The sequence below is a fragment of the Loxodonta africana genome, chromosome 7 (assembly GCF_030014295.1).
Source record: "Loxodonta africana isolate mLoxAfr1 chromosome 7, mLoxAfr1.hap2, whole genome shotgun sequence".
Classification (NCBI taxonomy): Eukaryota; Metazoa; Chordata; class Mammalia; order Proboscidea; family Elephantidae; genus Loxodonta; species Loxodonta africana.
Genome location: NC_087348.1, coordinates 94,138,523 through 94,162,542, shown reverse-complemented (window position 1 = coordinate 94,162,542; position 24,020 = coordinate 94,138,523). Strand labels below are relative to the sequence as shown.

Here is a 24,020-nt window from a genome sequence, read left to right as displayed (position 1 = left end):
CGTGCCCTCACCATGAAGGGTGAGCCCGCGCGGTTGGGTGGTGACTGCGTCCATCCCCTCACTGGAGCGCCACGACCGCCGCATTTTGGGGATGAGGAAACGCAGCTCTGCTCGGAAAGTGACCTGGCCCAGAGTCCACCTAGCTCCCTGCAAGGAGCCCTGCCTCCCATTCTGCACTGCTCTGTCCCTTTGTTCCCTGGCCTTCCCTCAAGGACTCTGTTCAACCGGAGCTTTGGGAGAACCCAGTCCCATTGCGTAAAAGTCTCCGGGACCACTCCCTCACTCCTTCCCCCGCATTTGAAGTGTCTCTGGTCCCAGAGAATATGAGAGGGGTGATGAACAAGGACCCTGGGGACTGGGGTCCAACCTGACACCCTCCATGCCTCAGCCTTTCCCCGCACTGAGCAGTGGGTACCCGCTTTACACTCTCTGGCCTGTGCTCCCTCGGGAGGCCTGAGTAACAAGATGGGCAAGCTCCTTACTGATGACACCCCTGGACTGAATGTTCTGGGTGCCTTTGCTCACAGGTGGCCCCTCCCAAGCATCAGCCCCCCCTTGTCCAGGCCCACCTGTTCTCAGCTGTGCAGATGAGCTGCCTCCAGGAAACTTCCCTAACCCTCCACAGGGCTTACAGCTCCCTCTGTTAGTTAGGTATCTTCGGTTGGCACCCTTCTCTCTCTCCCCCTTCAGGATCCAGTCCCCTTGTGGCAGACACTGGAGCAGATTCATCTTCCTGCCTACTGCAGGGCTCAGCACCCAGGAGGTATCTCAAAAGGTCTGTCTTTGAAGGTGATGGTGATGGGTATTCCTACAGACATTGGCCAATTAAAGGGAATAATGTACAGGCAGCAGAGCCATTCAGATGAGCTGAAGTGAGCTCCTGTCACTGGAAGTGGGCAAGCAGGTAGGGTTCCATGGCAGTCCAGATGCCAAGATGGAGGGCTGAGCAAAGTACTGTTGGAACAGAGAGTGAACTGGAAGGGATTCACAGGGAAAGCTTCTGAGAGGAGAGGCAGGAACTGGGTCTACTAGGATGGGAAGGAGTTCAAGAGGCAGGGATGGGAAAAGGTGTCCCACCACCTGATACAGCCTGAGAACAAGGGCACAGAGGTGTGCAAGGGCCTGGCAAGTTCATGACTATAACTGGGCTAGGGTGGATGGAGTTGGGGTGGCAGGGAGTGGAAAGATGAAGACAGCAGGCAGGTCCAGGCTGCAGCAGAACGTCACATCAACCTCCAAGTAACTCCCTCCTTGTCGCCTCACTCCCCATCTCCTGGGAGGTTCCTGGGCTTTTCAGGGAGAACAAGCATCCCAGTGCCGTCCTGACCTGATTCATCCTTGTGGCCTAGGGATTATCAGTGAATGCTGTTTGAATGACAGAATGAGGGACTCTTTACAATGTTTATTAAACCAAGGACCAATCAGGTGCTGGGTAGGGCTAATGGGGAAGGCTGGAGCCCTCACCAGCCCTGCCCTGTAGGCATCTGTGGGACCAGCCCCTGATGCCCACTGACAGCTGGCTTCCATCCATCTGCCCCCCTCCCCAACACATCCCAGGACACAATATTACAAAAGTTAGCAAATGCAACTTTTTCTTCTTTTACAAATGACATGTTGTTTCCGTCGTCCCCTGCCAGCAGGGGTGGGGGTGGGAGTCAGGGTTGTTGAATGTTACAGGCCATTAAAAAGGCAACAAGTTTTATAAAATGAAGACAAAGGAAAGAACCCAGCGCTGAGAAGCTGAGATGCCACCCTGGGGCTGAAGCATACAGATGAGTGGTAGATACCCTGCCTCCTTCAGCTGCATTCTCAAGAAGGTGAGAGGGGCTCTTGGGCCATGGGGACTAAAACCAGGCAGCCCCTTGGAGCTCCTGTGGCCATATGGGGCTCCAGGACTGCCTCAATTCCTGCATACAGAAGCAGCGCCTTGAGAGTCAGCGGGCACACTTCCAGTCTTGATGATGGGGGATCAAACCCCAGATTAAGAAACAGATTGGCATGCCCCAAGCTTCTAGAGACTCCGAGGGGTGAGCTGGCTTAGCTCATGCCACAGAGCTGGTCAATGGGCCCAGGGTCCATCTCTGAGGCCCTTGCCTGCCCCAATGTCACTGCTCCTGGAGACGACAGGGAAAGGGCAGAAACATCAGGATGTGGGTCTTGGCAGCAAAGGGAAGCCCAGGAAGAGAAGACAGGAAAGTGCAAAGGGCCCTAGCTGGGAGGCAGGAGACTGGATTCTAGTCATGGCTCTGCCCTCGTAGGACCTCAGATTATCATTTTTCCTTCTCTAGGTCTTTAAAAAAAAAAAAAAATTTTTTTTTTTTTTGGGGCCTTAGTTTCCCCAGCTGTCATGTGAGGAGGGTAAACTTGATTTTCTCCCCAGTCCCTTGTATAACTAAGGTTCTATTCAGGGTTCCAGGGAAAGAGAAAAGGATGATGGTGGGGCCCCTGTGCTCTGGGCGATGAGGGAGGCTATGTCATAAAAGAAACTCATGCCCCTGAGTGACTGGACCATGGCCTAAGGGGGTACTCAGCCCTGTGGGACTGAACTCTGCCCTGCAGCGGTGGCTCCCTTTCACCCTCCTGTCACACGTCGGGTCGGCCCAAGCCCGAGGGAAGGCACTTTGGGGACAACTGGGGAAGGGCAGCAAGAAGGGACCAGAGTCTGATTTGGCATTGAAGTCCCTCTGCTGATGGTTTGGGGGGCAATAGAGACAAAGGGGCAAGACTTTGCTCCTGGGTATTGGCCTCAGGTTCAAAGCCTCTCCCTAGGTCCGCAGCTCCTGCAGTGACGCTGCAGGGTCCCCACTGGCATTGGCACATGAAAATATAAATTACCCAGGACCCAAGCAAGCTCAGGGCGGCAGTCTCTTATGTGGCCCTGGGCCACACCTTTTGTCACAAAATGTCGGGGCCCCTGGCTGCAGATTCCTGGGTGTCTATGCAGTGCAGCGCCACCTTGGGGCTGGAGCCAGGATGATGGGGGTAGGCGCCCTCCCGCACCAGACGCCGGCACTGCACACCTTGGCCCACGCTGAGGCGCTGCAGTGCTGGGAGGTGCTGGAGCAGCATCTCAGGCGGGGGCACCAGGTCTGTGCCCGACAGGTCCAGCTCCTGCAGTGAATCCAGGCCTGAGAACACCTCAGCTCCTGCCCACTTGAGCTTGGGGTTGCCTGACAGGTCCAGGACCTGCAGGCTCTGTAGCTCACAGAACCCATAAGGCGCCAGTTGGGGAAGACCCTGCAGGCTGCTCAGCGACAAGTGTGTAAGGTCAGCCAGGCCTGCAAAGGCACCTGGGCCGATGGTAGCCAAGGGGTTCCCATCCAGGCTGAGGTAGCTCAGGGGCAAGTCTCGGAGGTTGGGCACAGCTTGGAGCTGGTTCCAGGCCAGGTTCAGACTCTGGATAGCAGGCGTGGGCAGGCTGGACCGTGGAGGGTGGGGGACAAGGTGGTGAATGAGATTGTGGGAGAGGTCCACGTGCAGTGCTCTGCCCTGGCTGTGGGTCGTGAAGGTGGACACGGAGACCTCACGAAGCCGGTTGTGGCTAAGGTTCACGTCACTCAGGGGTGAGCTGGCGAAGCTCTCGGCTGGCAGGGCTACCAGGCCATTGTGGCTGAGGTCGAGTGACTCCAGGTAGCGAAGGCGGGAGAAGGCAGTGGGGGAGATGCTGGTGAGCAGGTTGTGGCTGAGATCCAGCCCGGCCAGTGTGGTATAACCTGGCCCTGCCAGTACTGACTCGTTCACCGTCTCCAGCCGGTTGGAGGACAGGTCCAGGTGGGCTGTGTCCAGGGGGATGGGCACAGGCACAATGTGGGGGCCCAGGCCACTGCAATCCACTCGCGTCAGGCTGAAGCTGTCAAAAAGGCCAAAGGTCTCCACCTCACACTGGCACCCAGGGAAGCAGGGCCGGGTCGTCTGGGCCCCAGTCACGGCCAGCGGCAGCAGCAGGGGCAGCAGCAGGGGCCACGGCATGGTGGAGGCTAGAAGAAGAGAGCCATAGGTGAGGGATGGCAGCAGGTACCTCATACCAGAGGGTTCTAACCCCATCCCATAAGACATGAGCCAATGTCCCTAGACACAACAGAAAGTTGCCAACAGATCTTTGAGGAGAGAAGGACACATCTCACCAGCTCCCTTCCTCCTGGGATGCTTTCCCTGAATGCTCCTCACAAAATTCCCAGTCCCTGTTCCTCTCTGGCCTCAGACCTCAGTCTCCCCAACTGCATGGTAAGGGGATTAGGCCAGACTAGATTTAAATTGGAAGCAGCAGGACCCCTTCTTCAACACCAGCAAATGAAAGCTGGCCTGCTCTGGCTGATGTGTGGGTTGAGGCCTGGAGTCCCCTGGCTTGCTACCATCCCTGCCATAGGGTGTTAGGAACCCAGTTTGAAACCTACTAGACTAGGTGGTTTCTTGGCTGGGCTCCCCATTTCCAATGTTCCAGGCTTCAGGGACTGGTCTGGACCTAGGCCCCATCAGGGAGGGGCTCATAGCTTAAAGGCAGGCAGACTCAGCCCGAAATCTGTCAGAGGGTGGGTCAACATGCTCTGCTCACTCTGCTGAGCATAGACTCTGTGCTGGGTGCTGTGCTAGCTGTCTCAATGCACGGTCTCATAAACACCCTGCACAGCAGTACTTCTATCTCCATTTCACAAACAGGCAACTGAAACTCCGAGAGGTTAAGAAACTTACACGCAGCCACAAAGCCAGGTGGGAGTGGAATTAGACTACTCCTGTCTGGATAGGGTACAGAGGGTGGAAGCATGGCCCACTGTCACGGTCTGGCAGTGGCTGCCTCAGGCTCTCTCCTGAAAGGTGGAACTGCAGGGACAGCCCTCCTCGTCTCTGGCTGTGGATGACCATGCAGGTCCACTGGCCTGAGCCTCCTTACCTGGCCTGTCCACCAGATGTAGGATACTCCCCTCCAACTGGGTCTTCTGTGTCTAGACTCCCACACTGGCTTTGTCTCCACAGCCTTTCTCCCTTGCCCTGCCCCCAGGTGATACAGCAATAGCACCTCCTTGGCCCGTCCCTTAACCTAGAACAGGCAGCTGGGCTGTTTCCCCCCTTATTAAAAAAAAAAAACTAGTTGGCATTGAGTCGATTCTGACTCATGGCAACCCAGTGTGTGTCAGAGTAGAACTGGGCTCCACAGAGTTTTCAATGGCTGACTTTTTCAAGGAGATCACCAGCCCTTTCTTCTGAAGCAACTTTGGGCGGACTTGAATCTCTTTCAGTTAGCATCCAAGCCATTAACTATTTGTACCAGCTGGGGACTCCTTCCCCATTATACATGTAAAGAAACAGTCTCAGGAAGGAAAAGGGTCTCAACCCAAGCTGTTAAAAAGCACGGCAGGACTAGAGTCCAGGCCTGCTCAATTCCAATTTCTTCTCCGCAGCTGACAGATAGGGTCCAGGAGGGGCTTCTCCCACTGACACATGCTATGACACAGCCACTTCCCCTCCCTGGACCTTGGTTTCTCTCTATAATTTTAACCATAGCTGCCATGTACGCCAGGTACTAGGTATATGTTGTCATGTTCAGCCCTCACACCCACATCTGCTGACCCAAGGCCTATACTCACGGCCACTGCAGTTCCCTTGGATAACGTCTGAGCTCCCTCTTCTCAGTGGTGCTAGCATGAGGATGAGAGAAGGCTGAGCAATGAGGACTTCTAACTGGACAATCTGTGGTTATGACCCTCCCCTGCACAGTGGCCACTCAGCCAGGGAGATGGGAGAAGGCACCAAGCCTCACTCTAGATCCCTTTATCTTGAGTGGCCCTGTCCCTGCCCCCTGGCCCCCTGCCCTGTCTTCCTCCCACCATCACTCCCACTGGCTTCAGGGATGGGCGAATGAGGAAAGGGCCAGGGACCTGCCACCTACTGCACTGGGGCGGGAAGGAGAGAGCAGCAGGATAGTGTTACCAGCCTTACATGAAACTTTAAAGGGGCAGTCACTTGATCCGCACTCTGGCTCTGCCCAGGGGCAGGGAGTAGCAGGGCTCTTCCCCAGCTTGGGCCCCCCCATCCCTGGCCCCTTTCTTTTGTAGAGGCCAATTTGAGGATTAAACCCAGCCCAGGTGCATCCTGGGCTTGGTCCCAGCTGAGGTAGGACAGAGTGTTCCAATGTCTGGAACCAAAGGGAAAATACTAAGTTGCTTCAGGCCCCCTTTGTTCCCCTGGAAGAGTTCCTCACCACAGTGTTCATTACCACCAAAGGCCCCTCCTTCCCTGCCAAGTCAATCTGCTCATACCCACCCTTCCTGGGGTTTAAGCAAACACCCACAAAGGGCCCTGAGATTACTCTTAGGTTCCCAAAGGTGATTATATAATGTGTCTATTAAATGCCAAGTGGCCCCTCCTGAGCTCCTGCTTATGTAACTGGCAGCCCAACACAGCCCAAACGCTTCCCCTCTCTAGGCCTCGGCCTTATCCTCTATACCAAAGGGCAATCATTTCTGCCCTGCCTTCCTCACGTAAGTCAGTTTGACCCTCACTGAAGCACACCGCAAACTGTGAAGAGCTGTGGCTGAGGTGGACCTAGCCTCAGACCCTGTCAGTCACAGTCAAGGCCGCAGGGACAAGACAGGAGAAAACCCCTAGAGGCCTCACAACTTCTAGACCAAGATGTAGATGAAGGCAGAGGGTGGACAGTGGTCTTTGAGCTGTGTGGTTCTCCTCAGCCGAAGTTCTGAGAGCCAGCACCCCAAGTCTGCTCAGAGGAAATGTTTCCTTTGGGGTAACTATAAGGCAGGGAGCTTCCAAGGCCTGCTTGTGAGTGCCTTATTTTCCAGGTTCTCAGAGATGCTGAAGTCTGGCACTGCTGCTCCAAGCACCCCTTAAGAAAAAGGCCTGGGAGACAAGCGATGGACAGAACTTTCCAAGAAGGAGACTGAGGGAAGAGAAGGAGCACTGCTTTTTCCTGGGGCAAAGCCCTTTATAGTCTACAAAGAGCCTCTGCTCATTTGATGCTGCAAGGGCCACAGAGCAGGGCTTGGATCCCTCCTTTACCCGTGAGGAGACTGAGGCCCAGAGAATCTGCAGTGACTTGTGTGAGGACCCCCACTGAGGCTGTGGCAGGACTGACGCTCATGGTCTGGCCTCCTGACTCCAGGCCCAGTGTTCTCTCCACCCCGTTTAAGAGGACTGTTTAACTCTCCTAGGGAACTTATGGAGTCAATAAAAACATTCAGAAGAGTTTGCAACCCCATGTCCCCAGCCTCAGTCTCATCTTGTAAAATGGAGAAGTTAACATCCACCTCACAGGACTGTTGTGCAGATGAAAGGAGATAATAGGAGAGGTGATGGAAAGCTGCTGGACATACAGGGAGAGCTCAGTAAATATGCGCCACCTTGCTTTCCTCCAAAGACAAGGGAGCGGGTAGGGGTGATGACCAGTGGTGGGCCTGACCCCTGACACCCTCCTTCCTCCTTCCTTCAGCAAACAAGTATCTAACATGTCAAAGTTCTTATCAGTGCCCTTCTGGAGAGCAGTTATTGCTTCGGAGGCCACAATGTGATGTGTTTCTCAACAGGGCTGATGGGCCTGGGACGGGATGAATAGTGCGAGTTCCTCTTGACAAAACCACCAGCCTCAGCTCCATGGAGAGGAAAAGGCCTTCGCTGAGAGCCAGGAGGTCTCAAAGACTAATTTGCAATATAGACTGAGCATGTCACTTCACCTATCTGGACCAGTTCCTTCAACGGAAAATTTGGCATGGCAATGCTGGTCCTGTCAACCTCAGAGAGGATGGCTGTGAAGATCAGTCTGGAAAGACAAACACCCCTATAGAAACACAAGCCACCAAGGGGTGGAAACCACGTAATGGAAAGGCTGCCTTTTCTTCCCAACTCTCTACTCCTCTACGCGATGCAGACATTATTAATCAGCCATAGTATACTTCCTGTTGAATCTGGATGGGACCGCAAAACTCTTCTCTAGGAAGCCTCCAACCATTGATCAGAGTTGGCCCTCGAGATGAAAACTGTCATTCCAGAATCAATTTCCTTCCTGATCTGAAGGAGCTACAATGCTGGGGATGCAGTACAAGGGAGCAGGAGTCACTGTGCAACTTCGGGAAGTGACTTCCTCTTTCAGCCCCAGTTTCTTCATCTAAAATGGAGATAGCAATCCCTTCCTCAAGGGGTTGCTGTGAGGACCAGCGAGCACATGTATAAAATGCCCAGTAGAGTGCCAGGAACCTGGCAGGTGTGCAGTCACTGAGTGCTTGTGTCTCTCCTAGGCTAAACACACAAGAAGGTGCATCCAGCTAGTTAGACCGGGCATCCAAGTACCACCTCCCTCCTCCTCACCTCCTTCACAGGGTGGTGGGGGAGGTGACAGGGTGGATAAGCTTGGCGGTGAGGCAAGTCCCAGGGGACAGTCAAGAGCCCTGGGTCTTAAGCCCTGCTGTGCCATGGACTGTACAAATCCTTGGACATGTCCCTTCCCTTCTTGAGCCTCAGTTTCTCCAGCTTCACAATGAGGGCTTTAGTATAGATAATACAGCTTCAGCGTTTCAGGATTTTAAAATTTAGCAAAAGCATTTACTAAATCTCAACCAAGGACAAGGCACTGTGCTAGGCCATGCTGGGGGTAGGGCGGGGTGCAGACTAGCAATGGGGATAAAAGACAGTGTAAAAGATAACTAACACTTGAGATAACTCTTGAACCCAGGAGACAAATATTCTAGTCCCTGCTCTGCCACTAGCTGTGTGACCTTTGTAGTTTGCTTTATTTCTTTGAGCCTCAGTGTTCTCATCTGTAAAATAGTATTACTATTGCCTCCCTTAGGGGGCCATGCACCATCCTTGGGGAACACACAGTGAGGGACTGCCCTGAATGGGGAAAGAAAAAGGCAGACAGGTGGCTACCAAAGAAACCCGAGGGAGAATGGGATCTTTGGGCCAAGACTCATCATTTCTTTTCCAAACTCCAACCTACAGATAGAGGACACCCACTGCCCAAACAGGTTACAGAATATCAGGGCAGGAGGATGAGGCTTAGAAATTGGATCCACCCTGATTTGGGAGGTCATAATGTAAGGTCCTCCAGGAAGGGGCCATGACTCAATCATTGCTGTGCCCACAGGCCCAGGCCCACAGTGGCTCTAAGAAAAGCTGTGCTGATAGCCTGCAGAAACAAATGTAAATGGTATGGTTATAACAGGCTCCAGGCAGGTCTCCCTACCAAGTGACCCCTGACCCTGCTGTGATACACCTCTCTAAAACAGCTTTGGCCATGTCACTACCTTTACCAAAAAACCTCTTGGGCTCTACTTGTACCTCTAGGAAACAAGTTCTCCCTGGTGCTAGAGGCCTCTGCGAGTGATCCCCAACCTTGTTCTATACCTTCTGCCGACTGAGCCCCTCAATGGGGTTTAGCAGAAATGGCCTTGATGCTGACGACCTCTGAAACAACTCTCAGCCTCTGCTCAATCCCACTTCTCACAAAGTCAGAGAATTCCAGGGCTTGGGAGCTGGAAGGCAACGTGGAGATCATGGGTAACTGAGGCCCAGAGAGGGGCAGTGATGACAAGGAAACAGCAGAGCAGGACCCTGGGTCCCGATGCCTCATACTGCTGCCAGCACCACATATCCGCCAGGCCTGGCCTGGCACCCCCCCTCCCCCGGAAAAACAAAGCCTGTTCTGTCCACTTGGGCTCCTGAACCACTTCTCCCTCCCTCCCTTGATCCCTGGGCCTCTCATGCCACACACTATCTGTATACCTTCTTCAGACGCGTACTGAGTAAATTCTCTGCCATTATTTATCTACCCATTTCCCAGCTTGAAGTATTAACAACTTGGGGCTATCACCTTACCTTCTTCACCTGAATGTCCCTGACCCACACCTGGGGTCAGAGCCAGGCCTGTAGTTGGCAAATACTGCTGGGTGAGTGAAGAGCCAACCAGTTAAGAGTCAAGAGCTGGCCTCAGACCCAGGTGTGACTTCAGCTCTGTCACCTACTAGCCTTGGGCAAGTCTCAACCTAGTTGAAGATAGGTTTCCTCAATGAGAAGAATACAGGATTGTCAAAGTGATTAAATGACAAAATGTGAAGAATTCAGCTCAATACTTGCCATTTGTTAAGTGCTTAATGCATGGTAGACAATGATGATTTATTAAGCTTCCTGAAGGCGGTGGCCATGTTATTCTTCACCCTCCTCTCCACTCAAAAGCCTGATGCAGAGCCAAGCACCCAGCAGGTACGCGACTGTGCTGACATTCTCTAATCACTTTCCCAGACCTCTCTGGGGCTAGGGCTTCCAGCTCAGACCCTCCTGGCCCAAGCTGCCTGCCCCGGTGCTGCTCACAGAATATGCCCACTCCCACCACCTCAACAGGGAGGCCCTGGCACAGGAACAAGGTAGGTGAGAGGCTGACTATGGGCCTGGACCAGGGTCCCATCACCCTCCTGAGCTGGCCTTTGCCTCTTCAATGTTGTGCTGCCTCCTACCCTGTTCCCCTTTGTCATGATCTCACTTCAGCTGACGCTAACAAAATCCCTAGGTGGAAATTTCATAAAAGTCCTGCCTTTCAACCACTTAGTCAGCCCTGGAAACGCAAGGCAGAAAGAATTTAAGGCCAAACTCTGGGAGACCCGAGGCTGGCTCTCCCCAACAGTGTTGCTAATGCCGCACATCTGTACAAACACATCAGCTCACCACACACTTCCACACCAGCATCTCGTTTCTGCCTCGCCACATTTCTTGACCATGGGGATTACCGTCCCTATTCTTTCAGACACGGAAACAGAGAGCATTCAGATTGGTAGCACAGGAACCAGGAGTAGAATCCAGACACCTTAGCTCCACATCCAGTGCTCTTTATACCACTTTGCCTCAACTTACAAATGGGCACGTGTGGATGACACCCTAGTGCTGAGCATGCTGGACTATAACTACATGTTTGTCTGTCTTCCTGGGCAAGGATGGGGTCAGATTCACCTTTATGCCCTTGGTGCTGAGCACTGGGCCTGACCCAGAAAGGGTATCATACGAAGATACACCAGGCATTCAGAATGCTATGACCTTACCAAAGGGGAGGACATCTCTCAGCAACCCCAGTGCTCCTTCAACCATTCTCCCTTAGCCACCCTGCAAGGTTAGCAGCTTAGAGGGCATCACAGCTATTTTAAAGCTGCATAAAGAGGCCCATAGAAGGACAGTGATTTGTCCAGAGTCACAAAGCCAGTGAGAACACAGACTGGATGCAGAACCCAGGTACTCTGACTCCCACTGGTGCCCTCCTCCATGACATCGCCCCTGGTACAGGTGGGGCTTGGAAGCCCAGTAACCTCACTCCAAGGAGGTGAGTCTGTAGGGAAAACGGCAAGGCTCCCAATACTATTTTCTCCTTCCAACATATCTTCTTCTTGAAGATTTTAAAGTTCCCTTTGGTCTGAAGTAGCATGTGTGGACACACGGGGAAGTAGTGTGGAGTAGTGGAAATGGGTTTTGAAGCCAGGGAGACTGGGCTCCAACCCCAATGCCTCTACTTACCTGCTGAGATGTGGGTGTGCCCTCACCCCTTTGAGTCTTCATCTGCAACATGGTGATAATCCTACATAGCTCCCAATGGGTCACTGTGATGATTACATGAGGTACAGGGAAGACTCAGCCCAGTGCCTGGCACACACTGGTGCTCCGTGTTGGTTCGTAGACACTAATAGGCGATTTCAGCGGCCAGGAAAGAAAAAGGAGCTGTGCCAGAGGCAAGGCAAAGGCAGAGGGTAGAGAAGAATCCAAATTTGTCCTCTGAGGCCTTGGATTCCCTCTCAGTGCACATCCAGGGGCCTGTTGGGGCTACAAGTTGCTCACCAGGTTCTAATGGGGAATTAGAAGGCTTGACAGGGGGAGCTGGAAAGGTCTACAGGGGCCTAAACAGGCTGACACAGTTGTGTTGTCTGTGATAAACTGAGAGCTTGGCGTAAAATCCATCAGCTACTTCTGGACAGACAGGTCACTGTCTTCCCTCTCCCTAACCCCAAAGTCACCTCACCCTGCCAAGCTAGGGTTCAGGAGGCCTCCTGGGCTGGCTGGCTGCAACAGCCTCACTCCTGGTCCCCTGCCTCCAACCGCCAGCCATGCTGGGCACCAGAGTGCACTTTCCAACAGAAGAACTGGACTCACCACCATGCCCTTGCCATAAAGAGAGCTTTCTAGTCCAGAGACCTAGGACTCTTCTAGCCCCATGTGTTTGCACAGGCTGTTCCCTCTACAAAGAGGACAACGATGCCCTTCCTTTCTCTGCCTGCCATGCAAGCTCCCACTCATTTGATTCAAAAGGCATCTCCTCTCTGCGATGTTCCCAGTATAACCTAACCCTCATCCAGCAAAGGGACACCCTGCCCCTTGGTCCCCAGTCCCTGGGCTGTCCCGTCCATGGTACGAACCCACTTCAAGGTCCGTGGCTATCTCCAAAACGGTCTGTGTTTAGCTTCTCTCCTGCACTGGGCCTGGTCATGTGAAGTTTGGGATAATCAGATGAGTGAAATGTGGCCAGAGGCTTCCTTCTGCTTGAGGAGGATAACAATTGGCCCAGGCCTTGCAGGATACTTAAGGCTTCACCACAAGGTGAAATCAGGTTTAGGACCACAGTGGATGCTGTCTCTGCCTTCAATTATCAGTATAACCCAACAAATGTCTGAACAATGTAACATATATTAAAGCACGCTTCCTTTTTATTAGCACATGTAATTCATTATCCTATTTAACATTCACAACAGGTCTATGAGGTAGGAATTACTACCTCACAAGGATGAGGAAACTGAGAATCAGAAAGGTTAAGTTACTTGTCCAAGGCCACAGAGCTATGAAGCTAATGGAGTGAGAGTACAATCCAGGTTCAGCTGACTCTCCAGACTGGTCTCGAAGCTTCCAGGACTATGCCCAAGCTACAGGAAGGTTTCTTCGAAGTACCAATCCCACCCTGCTGGGCCTATGTGAACTCTCCAGGGGCTCCCCACTGCCTACAGTTTCAAAGCCCAACTCCTAGGCCTAGCATTCAAGGCCCTTGTGAATTGGCCCCTGCCTTGGCTCCTGCCTTCCCTACCAGCCTCACATTCGATTCCATTTCCCTACCCCCCAAGACCCTGCATCTGATAGTGCACAATACTGACCACCTCTGTGCTGTTTGCAAAGCACGAGAAGCCCTGTATGTGCTGTTCCCTCTTTGGGAGACCCTTCCTGCCTCCCTTTTTATTCATGGACTTCAAAAACCTGAGCAAAAGTAACTCCCTCAGTCAGGCACCCTCCCTCAGCTTGTTCCCATGGCACCCCTCCTAGGATTGCTTTGACCAGGGGCTTCCAGGGTAGGTTGAGCCCCCTCTTTACCAATGCATCCTCGGTGCTCAGACTTGTCCTGAGAAAAGATGGGTGAACACTTAAGACATCCAAAAGTAAAGAAGATTGATCCAGATTCTACTCACCCATAATCTATTGCTTAAAAGATAAGTAAAAAAAAACCCTGCCAATCTCCTCCCTTTGACTCATTTTTGATTAACTGCTCAGCTATTGCTTTCCAACACGGTGGCTGGGGAAAGGTAGGTAGAAGCCGGTGTACTCCAGCTTCCCCAGGCTGCCTTCCCTTCCTCTCTTCCAGCCCCAGGGCCCAGGGGCTCCAGGTCTATATCACTGCAGCCTCCGGAACGTGGAAGACAGTACCCCACCCCTTCAGAAGGGCAAATTAGTGCATGGGAATTGCCCAAGTCAGAACGGGGTATGTGTTAAACATCAAGATTTAAGGGGTCTGGGATCTCAAGCAATCAGCCAGAGGGGAAGGGAAAAGAAAGGGTGTCAACATCCCCCCTATCCAGATGGGGAAACTGAGGCCCAGAGAGGGAACGGAAAGTGCCCATGGTGCCTCCCTTTCAGGTGAGTGGCCAGTGCCCCTCCCTCAAATCTTCATTGTCTGGCAAAGCTCTAGGTTATAGACTTGGGTGAAGGGAGGTGTTCGGGTTTTCGACTCTGATTAGAATCCCAGCAGTCCCCGGCCTCTCTGAGCCCTCCCCCTAGGGCCAGTCCTGGGCTCTGCAAGTCTGGTCATATCCAAAGGGCAACGCCAGCGGGGAAGAAGGATCGGAGAAGTTCCTGAGTCACCTCCTGACCCGGGCCAAGTGTGGGCGGGCACTACTCTCAGCTCTGCTCCGGGCTCCAGCCTCTCTGGTTATCCCGACCACACGCTCATCGCCGCGAGGGAGGACATCTCACCCTCCCTCGTCCATAACAGGGTGACTGCGACTCTGGGGTTCCACAACCTGCCCAGAGCAGTACAGCAGACCAGTGGCTGCTCCATTCAAAACCAGCACGGTCCTACTCCCCTGCAGCCCGTCTCGGGGTCCTGGGAGCCAGCGCCACGGGCGGGCCAGGATCTGGATGCGCACAGCAACACCAGGCTTGCCAGCCGTAGCCTTCTCACCTTCGGGATGGGAGGACTGGTTCCCCCCACCTCAGGGGCGGGATGTAAATAGGATCGGATCTCAAAGCGGAGCGGGAGGCTGGGGCCGGCCTCTCGGCCACGCAGACACGTCTCTCTCAGTCACACACACACTCCAAGAAAAGTGGGTCGGGCAGCTCTCTCCTCTCCTCCCGCTTCCCTCTCTCCTCCCAGCCGGGTTCGGTGGGGGTGTCGGGCGCTCCGCCTAGCCCTGGCCCCCCGCCATATCCCAGGCGTTGCCGACCTCCCCCCACCCCCGTCCCCTCGCGGTCCTAAGGACCGCAGAAGCTGAAAAAGGGGGCGGCTACCAGCGCCCCCCCGCCCGGGCTGCCGCCAGGAGGAGGACCGGGCTGTTGCCCGAGGAACCGGGAGAAAAGTTTGCAGCCAAGTCGGAGGCCCGGGTGGACAGCAGGGGAGCGAAGAGTTGGGGCGGCGTCTGACTCTCGGCACGCACACATTTCACGGACACCCAGCCCAGACACGTCGGCAGACCCAGACCACATACGCGGACACAAAACCATGCGCCCACCAACACCCCCAACCAAAGGCGGACCCCCAGAACCTGGGCACCGGGGCGAAACAGACACGCAGAGCCGCGTCCACGGACACACAAAGGCACAGGCAGAGGAGCGTCCCGCGAGACAGAGGTGCACGTCCCCGGAACAAAATTCCCAAAGACCCACAAACGCGAGATGCACGTGTAAGCAGACACACAAAGACCTCAGGGGCGCCGACCCACGCCCACGGCCCCGGGGCAGAGCCTTTGTCTCTCGGAAGCCTTCTCCCCAGGGTCCGGGTCCCCCACTACAGCCGAGCCCCGGGAGTCCGGTGGCCGCTGCGGCTGCCCTGGGTCCAGGAAAAGTTGAGGGGTCCCCGCGGGACCCCGGCCCAGCCCGGCCCCTTGCACGCAGCGCTGCACACCCTCGGAGGGGGCTGCAAGGTTGGGGTCGGGGGGCTCCGGACCTCCTCTCGCAGCGCCGACTCCCGCCCTGCCCGGGAATCCGCACCCACCTGGAAGCCTACGCCGCAGCCGCCTCGGCACGCTCACCCAGGCGGCCCGGCGGCTGGCCCTCCGGCCGGCGCTTTTCTCCCCGCCGCGCGGCCCGCCCCCCGGCCCCGGCCCGCCGCTAGGCCCCCTGGCCCGCCCCGCGCCCGCCCCGCGCCCTGTGGCGGCTCCGGCCGGCCGCCGGGTGCCTCAGGGAGCGTCGCCAAAGTGCCGGCCTTTCTTGGCGCGCTCCCTGCCCCGCCCGCCAGCGGAGCCCCGGTTCCACCGTAGGGAGCGTCTCAAAAGTGCGCAGCTCTGCCCTCTCCAGTCGGCCTCGCTCCCAGCTTCCTGCATCCCTATCGCTGCCCTCCCCCTGGCGCGCCAGAGCAGTATCAGCAGATGGCCGCACGGTCGGGGAACATCTGGAGGTCTCTGGAGGGAGAAAGAGAGAGACTGAGTGTGTGTGTGCGTGCGTGCGTGCGTGCGTGCGTGTGTGTGTGTGAGACTTGTTGCTAAGAAAGAGATAGGGTGTGTAGTACGTGTGGGTTCCCTCTTCCAGAGTTCACTCCACATTTTTTTCAAACATATGAAAGAAAGGGTCGCTATGAGTCCGAATCGACTCGACGGCAGTGGGTTTATGAAAGAAAGAGACACCAAAAAATCTGAAGCACAGAAAAACTGGCAGAAAGACGAACCCACGGAGAGAAGAGAACCAGATTTAGGCAGAAAAGCAGGGTGGGGAGAACAGAAAGAAAGCCAGTAGATATATTCTTTTCTGGAGGAAACCAGCAACTTCTGGTTGGATTTCTAAGAAAGGAAGCTGTGCGTGTGTGTTTGTGTGTGTGGTGTGTGTGTATAGGCAGCAGTAAAAATCTGTTCCTCCCACTGCAGCCCACCCTCTCTCATATCCCTCTTTAAGGTAAAAAGGGTGTGAAAGCATCCAAAGAACTTTTTAAAACAGGGATGGGGTGGGAAGAAATTGCCTGGTAGAGCCTTCCCTAGAAGAGAGGTGTGTGTGTATGTGTGAGTCCCCCAGTCTGCACACCCAGATGCTGCCACCCCCCTAGGGGGGCGAGGAAGGGGTTCAGAGGCATTAGAGGAGCGTCTGGTGAGTGGGGAGAGGGAGGCTTTGGTCTTTGACCCTGCATCTGGGACCCCTGTGGAGGGAGCCCCAGGGAGCAGAGATTGGGCAATGCTTCCACCCTCACCCCACACAGAGGCCCAGGCTTGCACACCCAGTCTTTTTACTTCTTTGTTCCTTTTTTTTTAATTAAAAAAATTTGCTTGGGCTTGTGTGTATCGGCCTGTCTGCCTGGGGAAGGAGAAGGGAGTGTTGGAAGGTGGTGAGAGAGCAGAGGCCACTGCTCCAGGATTCAGGGCAACAAAATCAAATATGTTGCCCAGACAACGAAGTGGTCCTGCAAGCTCTCCTCCTGCCACTTGAAGTCATCCTGGGGGCTGAGACTCGAGGACCCTGCCTGTGTGGGAGAAGGCTGGGAGTCCGGCCTCATCTGTGTGGAAGCTGACAGAGCTCTCCTCTCTTCTCTCTGCCCATCCTCCCCACCCCACCCCCACCCCCTTAGGATCCCTGCTTCCAGAACTGAGAGGCCCGACGGGAATCACCCAGCTCTGACTCCTCATCAAGCAGCCTTTGAAATTGTACCATAGGCCCTTTTGTATCCAGCGCCCTCCTCACAGTCAGGGCTTAATAAACGGGCTGCTGCTGATTTAAGTCTACATCCTCTAATCGTTGCCTTTGCATCCACTGTGTGCCAGGCCTGGGGGCTCAGGGAGGATTCAGAGCCCTTCCGCTCCCTACCCCCCACCCCCCCCACCTGGAGGGGAGAGAGACCTGAAATCAGGGTACTATGAGGTCCCAAGCTTGGACTAGTTCCAACCCTGTCACTTAGCAGCTCTGAATTACTGTAGGCGAGCTACCTAACCTCTCTGAGACTCTGCTTCTACCACCGTAGAAACAGCCTGTCTTGAGGAGTAAACAAGGTAACCTAAGGTAAAGCATTAGCTTCACTCACAGGAGGACTTGATTTCGTGGTTGTTATTGTCATTATTAAGGAGGCCTGGTGGTTCAGTGGTTAAGTGTTTGGCTGCTAACTGAAAGGTTGGCGGTTAGAATCCACCAGCCACTTTGTCGGAGAAAGACGTGGCAGTTTGCTTCTGTAAAGATTGTTGTTGTTAGGTGCCATCTAGTCGATTCCGACTCACGGTGACCCTGTGTACAACAGAACGAAACAGTTGAAACACTGCCTGGTCCTGTGCCACCCTCACAGTTGTTGCTATGTTTGAGCCCATTGTGGCAGCCATTGTGTCAATCCATCTCGCCGAAGGTCTCCCTCTTTTTCGCTGACCCTCTATCTTACGAAGCATGATAACCTTCTCCAGGCACTGGTCCGTCCTGATAACTAGTCCAAAGTAGGTGAGATGAAGTCTTGCCATCCTCACTTCTAAGGAGCACTCTGGCTGTACTCCTTCCAAGACAGACTTGTTTTTTCTTCTGGCAGCCCATGGTATATTTAATATTCTTCGCCAACACCGTAATTTAAAGGCATCAATTCTCCTTCGTTCTTCCTTATTCATTGTCCAGCTTTGGCATGCATATGAGGCAATTGAAAATATTATGGTTTGCCTCAGGTGCAACTCAGTCCTCAAACTGACATGATGGTGCCTATGTACAAAGGTCAGGAGCCTTGGTGGTGCAGTGGTTAAGCACTCTGCTGCTAATTGAAAGGTCAGCAGTTTGAACCCACAGCTGCATAGCGGAGGGAAAGATGTGGCAGTCTGCTTGGGTAAGGATTTACAGCCTTGGAAACCCCATGGGGCAGTTCTACTCTGTCCTATAGAGTCGCTGTGAGTTGGAATCTACTCGAGGGCAATGGGTATTGCCATTATTATACCAAGATGTTTCTTTTATCAGGGATTAGAGGTAGGCTTTGGAAAGCCCAGCAGGCTGGGGAGGGGAGGGGACAGGGGAATGGCCACCTGATCCATTTGCTGCCTCTTCTTCTCCCGTGGGGTCAGGGGTTGAGAGTGGGGGGGTAGAGGTGTCATTTCTTCTGCAGGGCTCCCCTCCCCTTGCCACTAGTCTAGGAATTTTCATCACCCATCCCCCCACCACACACACGTGCATGCAGGGGCTTGTATGCACTCACGCGCTTTGGGTAGTGGGGCTTAAGCTCAGCGTCTGAGAAATGAAGATAAAGCACTCAACATTTGCATTGGGCAAATCTGCTGCAATGGACCTCTTTAAAGTGTTAAAAAGCAAAGGCGTCACTCTAAGGACTAAGGTGCGCCTGACCCAAGCCATGGTGTTTTCAGTTGCCTCAAGTGCATACAAAAGCTGGACAATGAAGAAGAATTCACACCTTTGAATTATGGTGTTGGTGAAGAATTTTGAATACATGGACTGACAGAAGAATGAACAAATCTGTCTAGGAAGAAGTACAGCTAGACAGCTCCTTAGAAGCAAGGGTGGTGAGACTCGTCTCACATACTTTGGACACGTTGTCAGGAGGGATCAGTCCCTGGAGAAGGACATCATGCTTGGTAAAGTACAGGGTCAGCGAAAAAGAGGAAGACCCTCAACGAGATGGATTGACACAGTGGCTGCAACAATGGGCTCAAGCATAACAACAGTTGTGAGCATGGCACTGGACCGGGCAGTGTTTCGTTCTGTTGTACTTAGGGTAGCTATGAATTGGAACCGAACGACGCCACCCCCGCAGCACCTAACAACAACTCCCATTGCCCTTTGTATGCAGGGTCTAGCCTGCTGGGCTGGAGGCCCTAGGCCCCTTCAAAGGGCCTCTTGCTTAACATAAACTTGATAAATAACCTTTCACACCTTGGTGGCTGGTGGCAGTTTCAGAACACTTCCATATTCATCATTTCCTTTGATCTTCCCTAACTGGAAGGTGGCTTCCAGGGCCTTCAGGTGGGCCATCTCCACCAACCTCACCCATTTCTCTATCACTGGTGCCCCCTGTTGGTTGATGATCTCCTTACCTCCAGGCTTCCCCTTCCTGTCCACTGTCCACACTGCAACAAGAGTGACCTTTCTAAACTGCAAATCTGCAACTTGTCTGCTTAAAACCTTTCAGTGACAAAGGCCAAACTCTTTGACTTGGTATTTAAGGCCCACGTGATCTGGCCCCCTCACACACCTCTTTAGCATCAGTTCTGGCCACCCCCTCTCCCACATCCTACACTTTCGTCCTCTAGTCACATGAGAATACATTCCCCAGGCTCCTTAGCCCCTGCTGTGGGGGTGGGGAGGGAGGGGAATGCCTCTGCATTCTCCAAGTCTCTGTCCAGTGTCCCCTCCTCCAGGAGGCCTCTGTCTGGCAAAGTTGGCCCCCCCTTCCATTACTCTGCCACTGCCCTTTGTACATAAACCCATTGCTGAGGAGTAAATTCCAACTCCTAGCGACCCTATAGGACAGAGTAGAACTGCCCCACAGGGTTTCCAAGGCTGTAAATCTTTACCCAAGTAGACTGCCACATCTTTCTCCCATGGAGCGGAGCAGCTGTGGGTTCAAACTGCTGACCTTTTGATTAACAGCTGGGTGCTTAAGCACTGCACCACCAGGGCTCCTGCCCTTTGTACGTAGACACCATCATTTCTACCTTTCTTTTGGTCATCTTGAATGCCATCACATGCCAGGGACCATGCTGGACACTTTACGATTATTACATAATTTAATCCCTACAACAAACACCCTCTATGATTGATAGCAGTAAGGCCCAGAGAGGCCAAGAGACATGTTCAGGGTTACCTAGTAGCTAGTATGTTCTCTGCAGAGCTAGAAGGAAAGTTCAGGGCTCTAGTACTTTTTCCGCAGAGTGTAATATAGTAAAAGGGCCTTGGAACAAGAGGGTCTCAGGTGCAAGTCATCTCCCTATCCCTTGTTAGCTGTGTGACCTTGGGCAAGTCACTTCCTTCCCTTGAGCCTCAGTTTTCGTATCCGTAAAATGGGGAAAAATAAGAAATGCAACTTTTTTTTTAGATTAATTAAAACAGATGCAAAGATGTTGTAAGCTGCAGGAAAAAAAATTTTTTTTAAACAAATTAATTAATACAAATGTGGTAAGCTGTAGGGTGTTGTGTACTTCTAATTGATTTACCCGACCAGCCAGACCACAAACTGAAGGGCCATGATCTCTTTTCTGGCAGGACTCTCCAGACTAGAGGCAAAAAGCACTGTTGGTCCCTTTGGCTGCTTTGCGCATTTCCCACATTTTGAGAAAGCTAAAAGATCTTTCTTCTTCTGTCCCTCATATAAGGGTCAGACCTTGATATATTTCCATGAACTTCCAGGATCTCTGACTTTTTTTTTTTTTGCTGCGTTTTCCTCTTCCCAGCTGTCAGAAGCTGGGAGGTCTAAAGTTAATACAGCATCAGGACCATGTGAGGAAATTATCGAAGAGAAGACATGGAGGAAAATGAATGTGTCTTCAATACCCCTTCTGATTCTGTTGATCTGGGCTGGCACACAGAATGTGTGTTTTTCTAAAAGCTGCCCTAGAATTTTGATGTCAGTATAGCATTGGAGGGCATCTTAGGATTTGCAAGGTTATTCCAAACACATTCTCATTTTTAAACCTTTAAGCAAACTTCTTAGGTAATTGCTTATCACTCCCATTTTACAGACGTGGAAACCGACACTCAGAAGTGACTTACTAAAAAAGACTAGACTTAATGATCTAACTGAGAAGCCATGGCCCTCAGATGCTCTGTTAACCCAGAATTAAAACCATTCCCAAACCCCACTCTTCAGACAAAGATTAGACTAGACTATAAAACATAAAATAATACTCGTTAAGAGTGTGCTTCTCACCCATGTGCATTGCTGCATTGCTCACAATAGCAAAAAGATGGGAACAGCCTAGATGCCCATCAACAGATGAATGGATAAACAAACTATAATGGTACATACACACAATGGACTATTATGCAACGATAAAGAACAATGATGAATCTTCAAAGCATCTTATAACATGGATGAATCTGGAGGGCAACTGTGAACGAAATAAGTCAATCACAAGAGGACAAATATTGTATGAGACCACTACTGTAAAAACTCATGAAAAGGTTTACACGCGAAAAGAAACAATCTTTGATGGTTATGAGGGAGGGGAGGGGTGGGGATGGAAAAACACTAAATAGACAATAGATAAGTGGTAACTTTGGTGAAGGGTAAGACAGCACACAATACTGGGGAAGCCAGCACAACTTGTACAGGGCAAGGTCATGGAAGCTCCATAGACACATCAAACTCCCTGAGGGACTGAATTGCTGGGCTGAGGGCTGTGGGGACCGTGGTTTCGAGGAGCATAGAGCTCAATTGACATAACATAGTTTATAAAGGAAATGTTCTACATTCTGCTTTGGTGAGTAGCATCTGGGGTCTTAAAAGCTTGTGAGCAGCCATCTAAAGATACTCCACTGGTCTCACCCCTCCCAGAGCAAGGGGGAATGAAGAAAGCTAAAGGTACAGGGAAAGATTAGTCCAAAAGACTAATGGACCACATCTACCACGGCCTCCACCAGACTGAGTCCAGTACAACTAGAGGGTGCCCGGCTGCCACGACTGACTGCTCTGACAGGGATCACAATGGAGGGTCCCGGACAGAGGTGGAGAAAAATGTAGAACAAAATTCTAACTCACAAAAAAAGACCAGACTTGCTGGCCTGACACAGACTGGAGAAACCCTGAGAGTATGGCCCCTGGACACCCTTTTAGCTCAGTAATGAAATCACTTCCAAAGTTCACCTTTCAGACAGAGATGAGACAGGCCCATAAAACAAAACAAAACTAAAGGGTTACACCAGCCCAGGGGCAAGAACTAGAAGGTAGGAGGGGACAGGAAAGCTGGTAATAGGGAACCAAGGGTCAAGAAGGGTGAATGTTGACATATCACAGAGTTGTTAACCAATGTCATAAAGCAATATGTGTACTGTTTAATGAGAAACTAGCTTGTTCTGTAAACCTTCATCTGAAGTACTATAAAAAAAAGAGTGTGCTTCTAGTTCAAGCAGGTTCAGGAGACCAAATGGGTGGCTCCTGAGCTGGTTGGATGGACGCAGAAACCCAGGGAGGAAAGGGGGAGTGTGCTGTCACATTATAGGGATTGCAACTAGTATCACATAACAATATGTGTATAAATTTTTATATGAGAAATTAAACTTGAGCTGTAAACTTTCACCTAAAGCACAATTAAAAAGAAAAGAAAGTGACTTATCCAGGTTCACACAGCTAGAACCAAAAGCTGGCTCCCTGAGGCAACTCATCCCACTCCTCTACAGGGCAGAAGCAGTCATTGCGTGATGAACACGCCTCCCTTCCTGCCAAATCAAATGCTTCCCTAAATATTTCTCTCCCACTCTCCCACCTCCATGGTTTTGCTCATGCTGTTTCCCCTGCCTGGAATGCCTTTCTCAGTCCAGCCTCCCAGCTGCAGTCTTCGCAGTCTTCCAAGCCCTGCCACCTCCTTCACAAAGACATTTCCAATCCCCACAGTTTCTCTTTGAGCCTAGAAGTGCTTGGTTTGTGCCTTGATGCAATCCCCTCTCCGGCCCTGCCTCCTGCTGTGACTTGATGCCCCAAAATTCTCAGCTGCTGGGATTCCCTACAGATTCTGGCAGTCCCGCACCTTCATTCCGGTGCTCCTATATGCCCTGTACAGGCGTGCCCCCTTGGTCTGCCCCATCTCTTAGTCATCTTTCAAAATTCGGCTCAGGCATTACCTCCTTCAGGAAGCCTCCCTTGACCTTCCTAATCCCTAACTCGATCATGCGGGGCCTTTCCTCTGGGCTTCCACAGTATGTTGAGGATACTCTGTTAGGAACAAGGCCGCTTGCTTGTTCTTTCGTTGGTTTTTTCATTCATTCATTCGTTCATCCTAGTGAAGTCTAGACTTTGGAGCCGAACAACTCAGGTTTGAATCCCAGCTCCAAAGTGACCTTCGGCAAGTACTTGGCCACTGCCTTAGTTTTCTGTAAAATGTGGAAAATAATAGTCCCTACCTCAAAGGCTTTTGTACAAATTAAATGAATTAATCAATGTAGAATGCTTAGACAGTGCCTGAAATATAGTAAGCACTTAATAAATTTGCAATTGATGCAATTAATGCATTTTAATTATGATGCTGGTGAAGAATATTGCATATACTGTGGAATTCCAGAAGAATCAACAAATCTGTCTTAGAAGGACAGCGAGAATGCTCCTTAGAAGCAAGGATGGCGAGACTTCGTCTCACATATTTTGGACATGTTATCAGAACGGACCAATCCCTGGAGAAGGACATCATGCTTGGTAAAATAGAGGGTCAGATGGATTGAAACAGTGGCTGCAACAATGGGCTCAAACACAGCAATGATTGTGAGGATGGCGCAGGACTGGGCAATACAGTACACAGGGTTGCTGTAAGTCAGAACTGACTCGATGACATCTAACAACAACAATAAATTTGGCTACAACTATTCTAATTTATTCTATATCATAGGAAAATATTTAAAAAAACTGAACAGGGAAACTGAGGCAGAAGCCCGCTTCTATGGCCCAAGAGAACACAGCATGGGAG

The 24,020-nt window shown here is 52.1% G+C and overlaps 1 protein-coding gene across 8 annotated transcripts; it reads right to left on the bottom strand.

The window, feature by feature from the left end:
- Window positions 1-1,387: 1,387 nt before the first annotated feature.
- Window positions 1,388-15,519, bottom strand: TSKU (tsukushi, small leucine rich proteoglycan). 8 transcript variants are annotated; one of them, XM_064288729.1, is made up of 3 exons: window positions 15,449-15,519; window positions 5,583-11,703; window positions 1,388-3,977 (listed from the first exon to the last, which is right to left on the bottom strand). In XM_064288729.1, the coding sequence occupies exons 2-3, from the start codon at window positions 5,638-5,640 to the stop codon at window positions 2,896-2,898; spliced, it is 1,140 nt and encodes a 379-aa protein (XP_064144799.1). In that variant the 5' UTR covers window positions 5,641-11,703; window positions 15,449-15,519; the 3' UTR covers window positions 1,388-2,895. The 8 variants fall into 8 exon arrangements, with proteins under 8 accessions (XP_064144799.1, XP_064144798.1, XP_023394666.2 ...); XM_064288728.1 differs by having other exon boundaries at window positions 5,583-13,363; window positions 15,449-15,512; XM_023538898.2 differs by lacking the exon at window positions 15,449-15,519 and having other exon boundaries at window positions 5,583-9,479; window positions 11,503-15,434.
- Between the last annotated feature and the right edge of the window lie 8,501 nt (window positions 15,520-24,020).

Coding starts and splice junctions, on each gene's coding strand:
- TSKU (XM_064288729.1), bottom strand. CDS start 5,640: ATGCTAGCACCACTGAGAAGAGGGAGCTCAGACGTTATCCAAGGGAAC. Junction 3,978..5,582: donor CCAAGGGAACTGCAGTGGCC/GTGAGTATAGGC, acceptor CTCTTCTTCTAG/CCTCCACCATGCCGTGGCCC.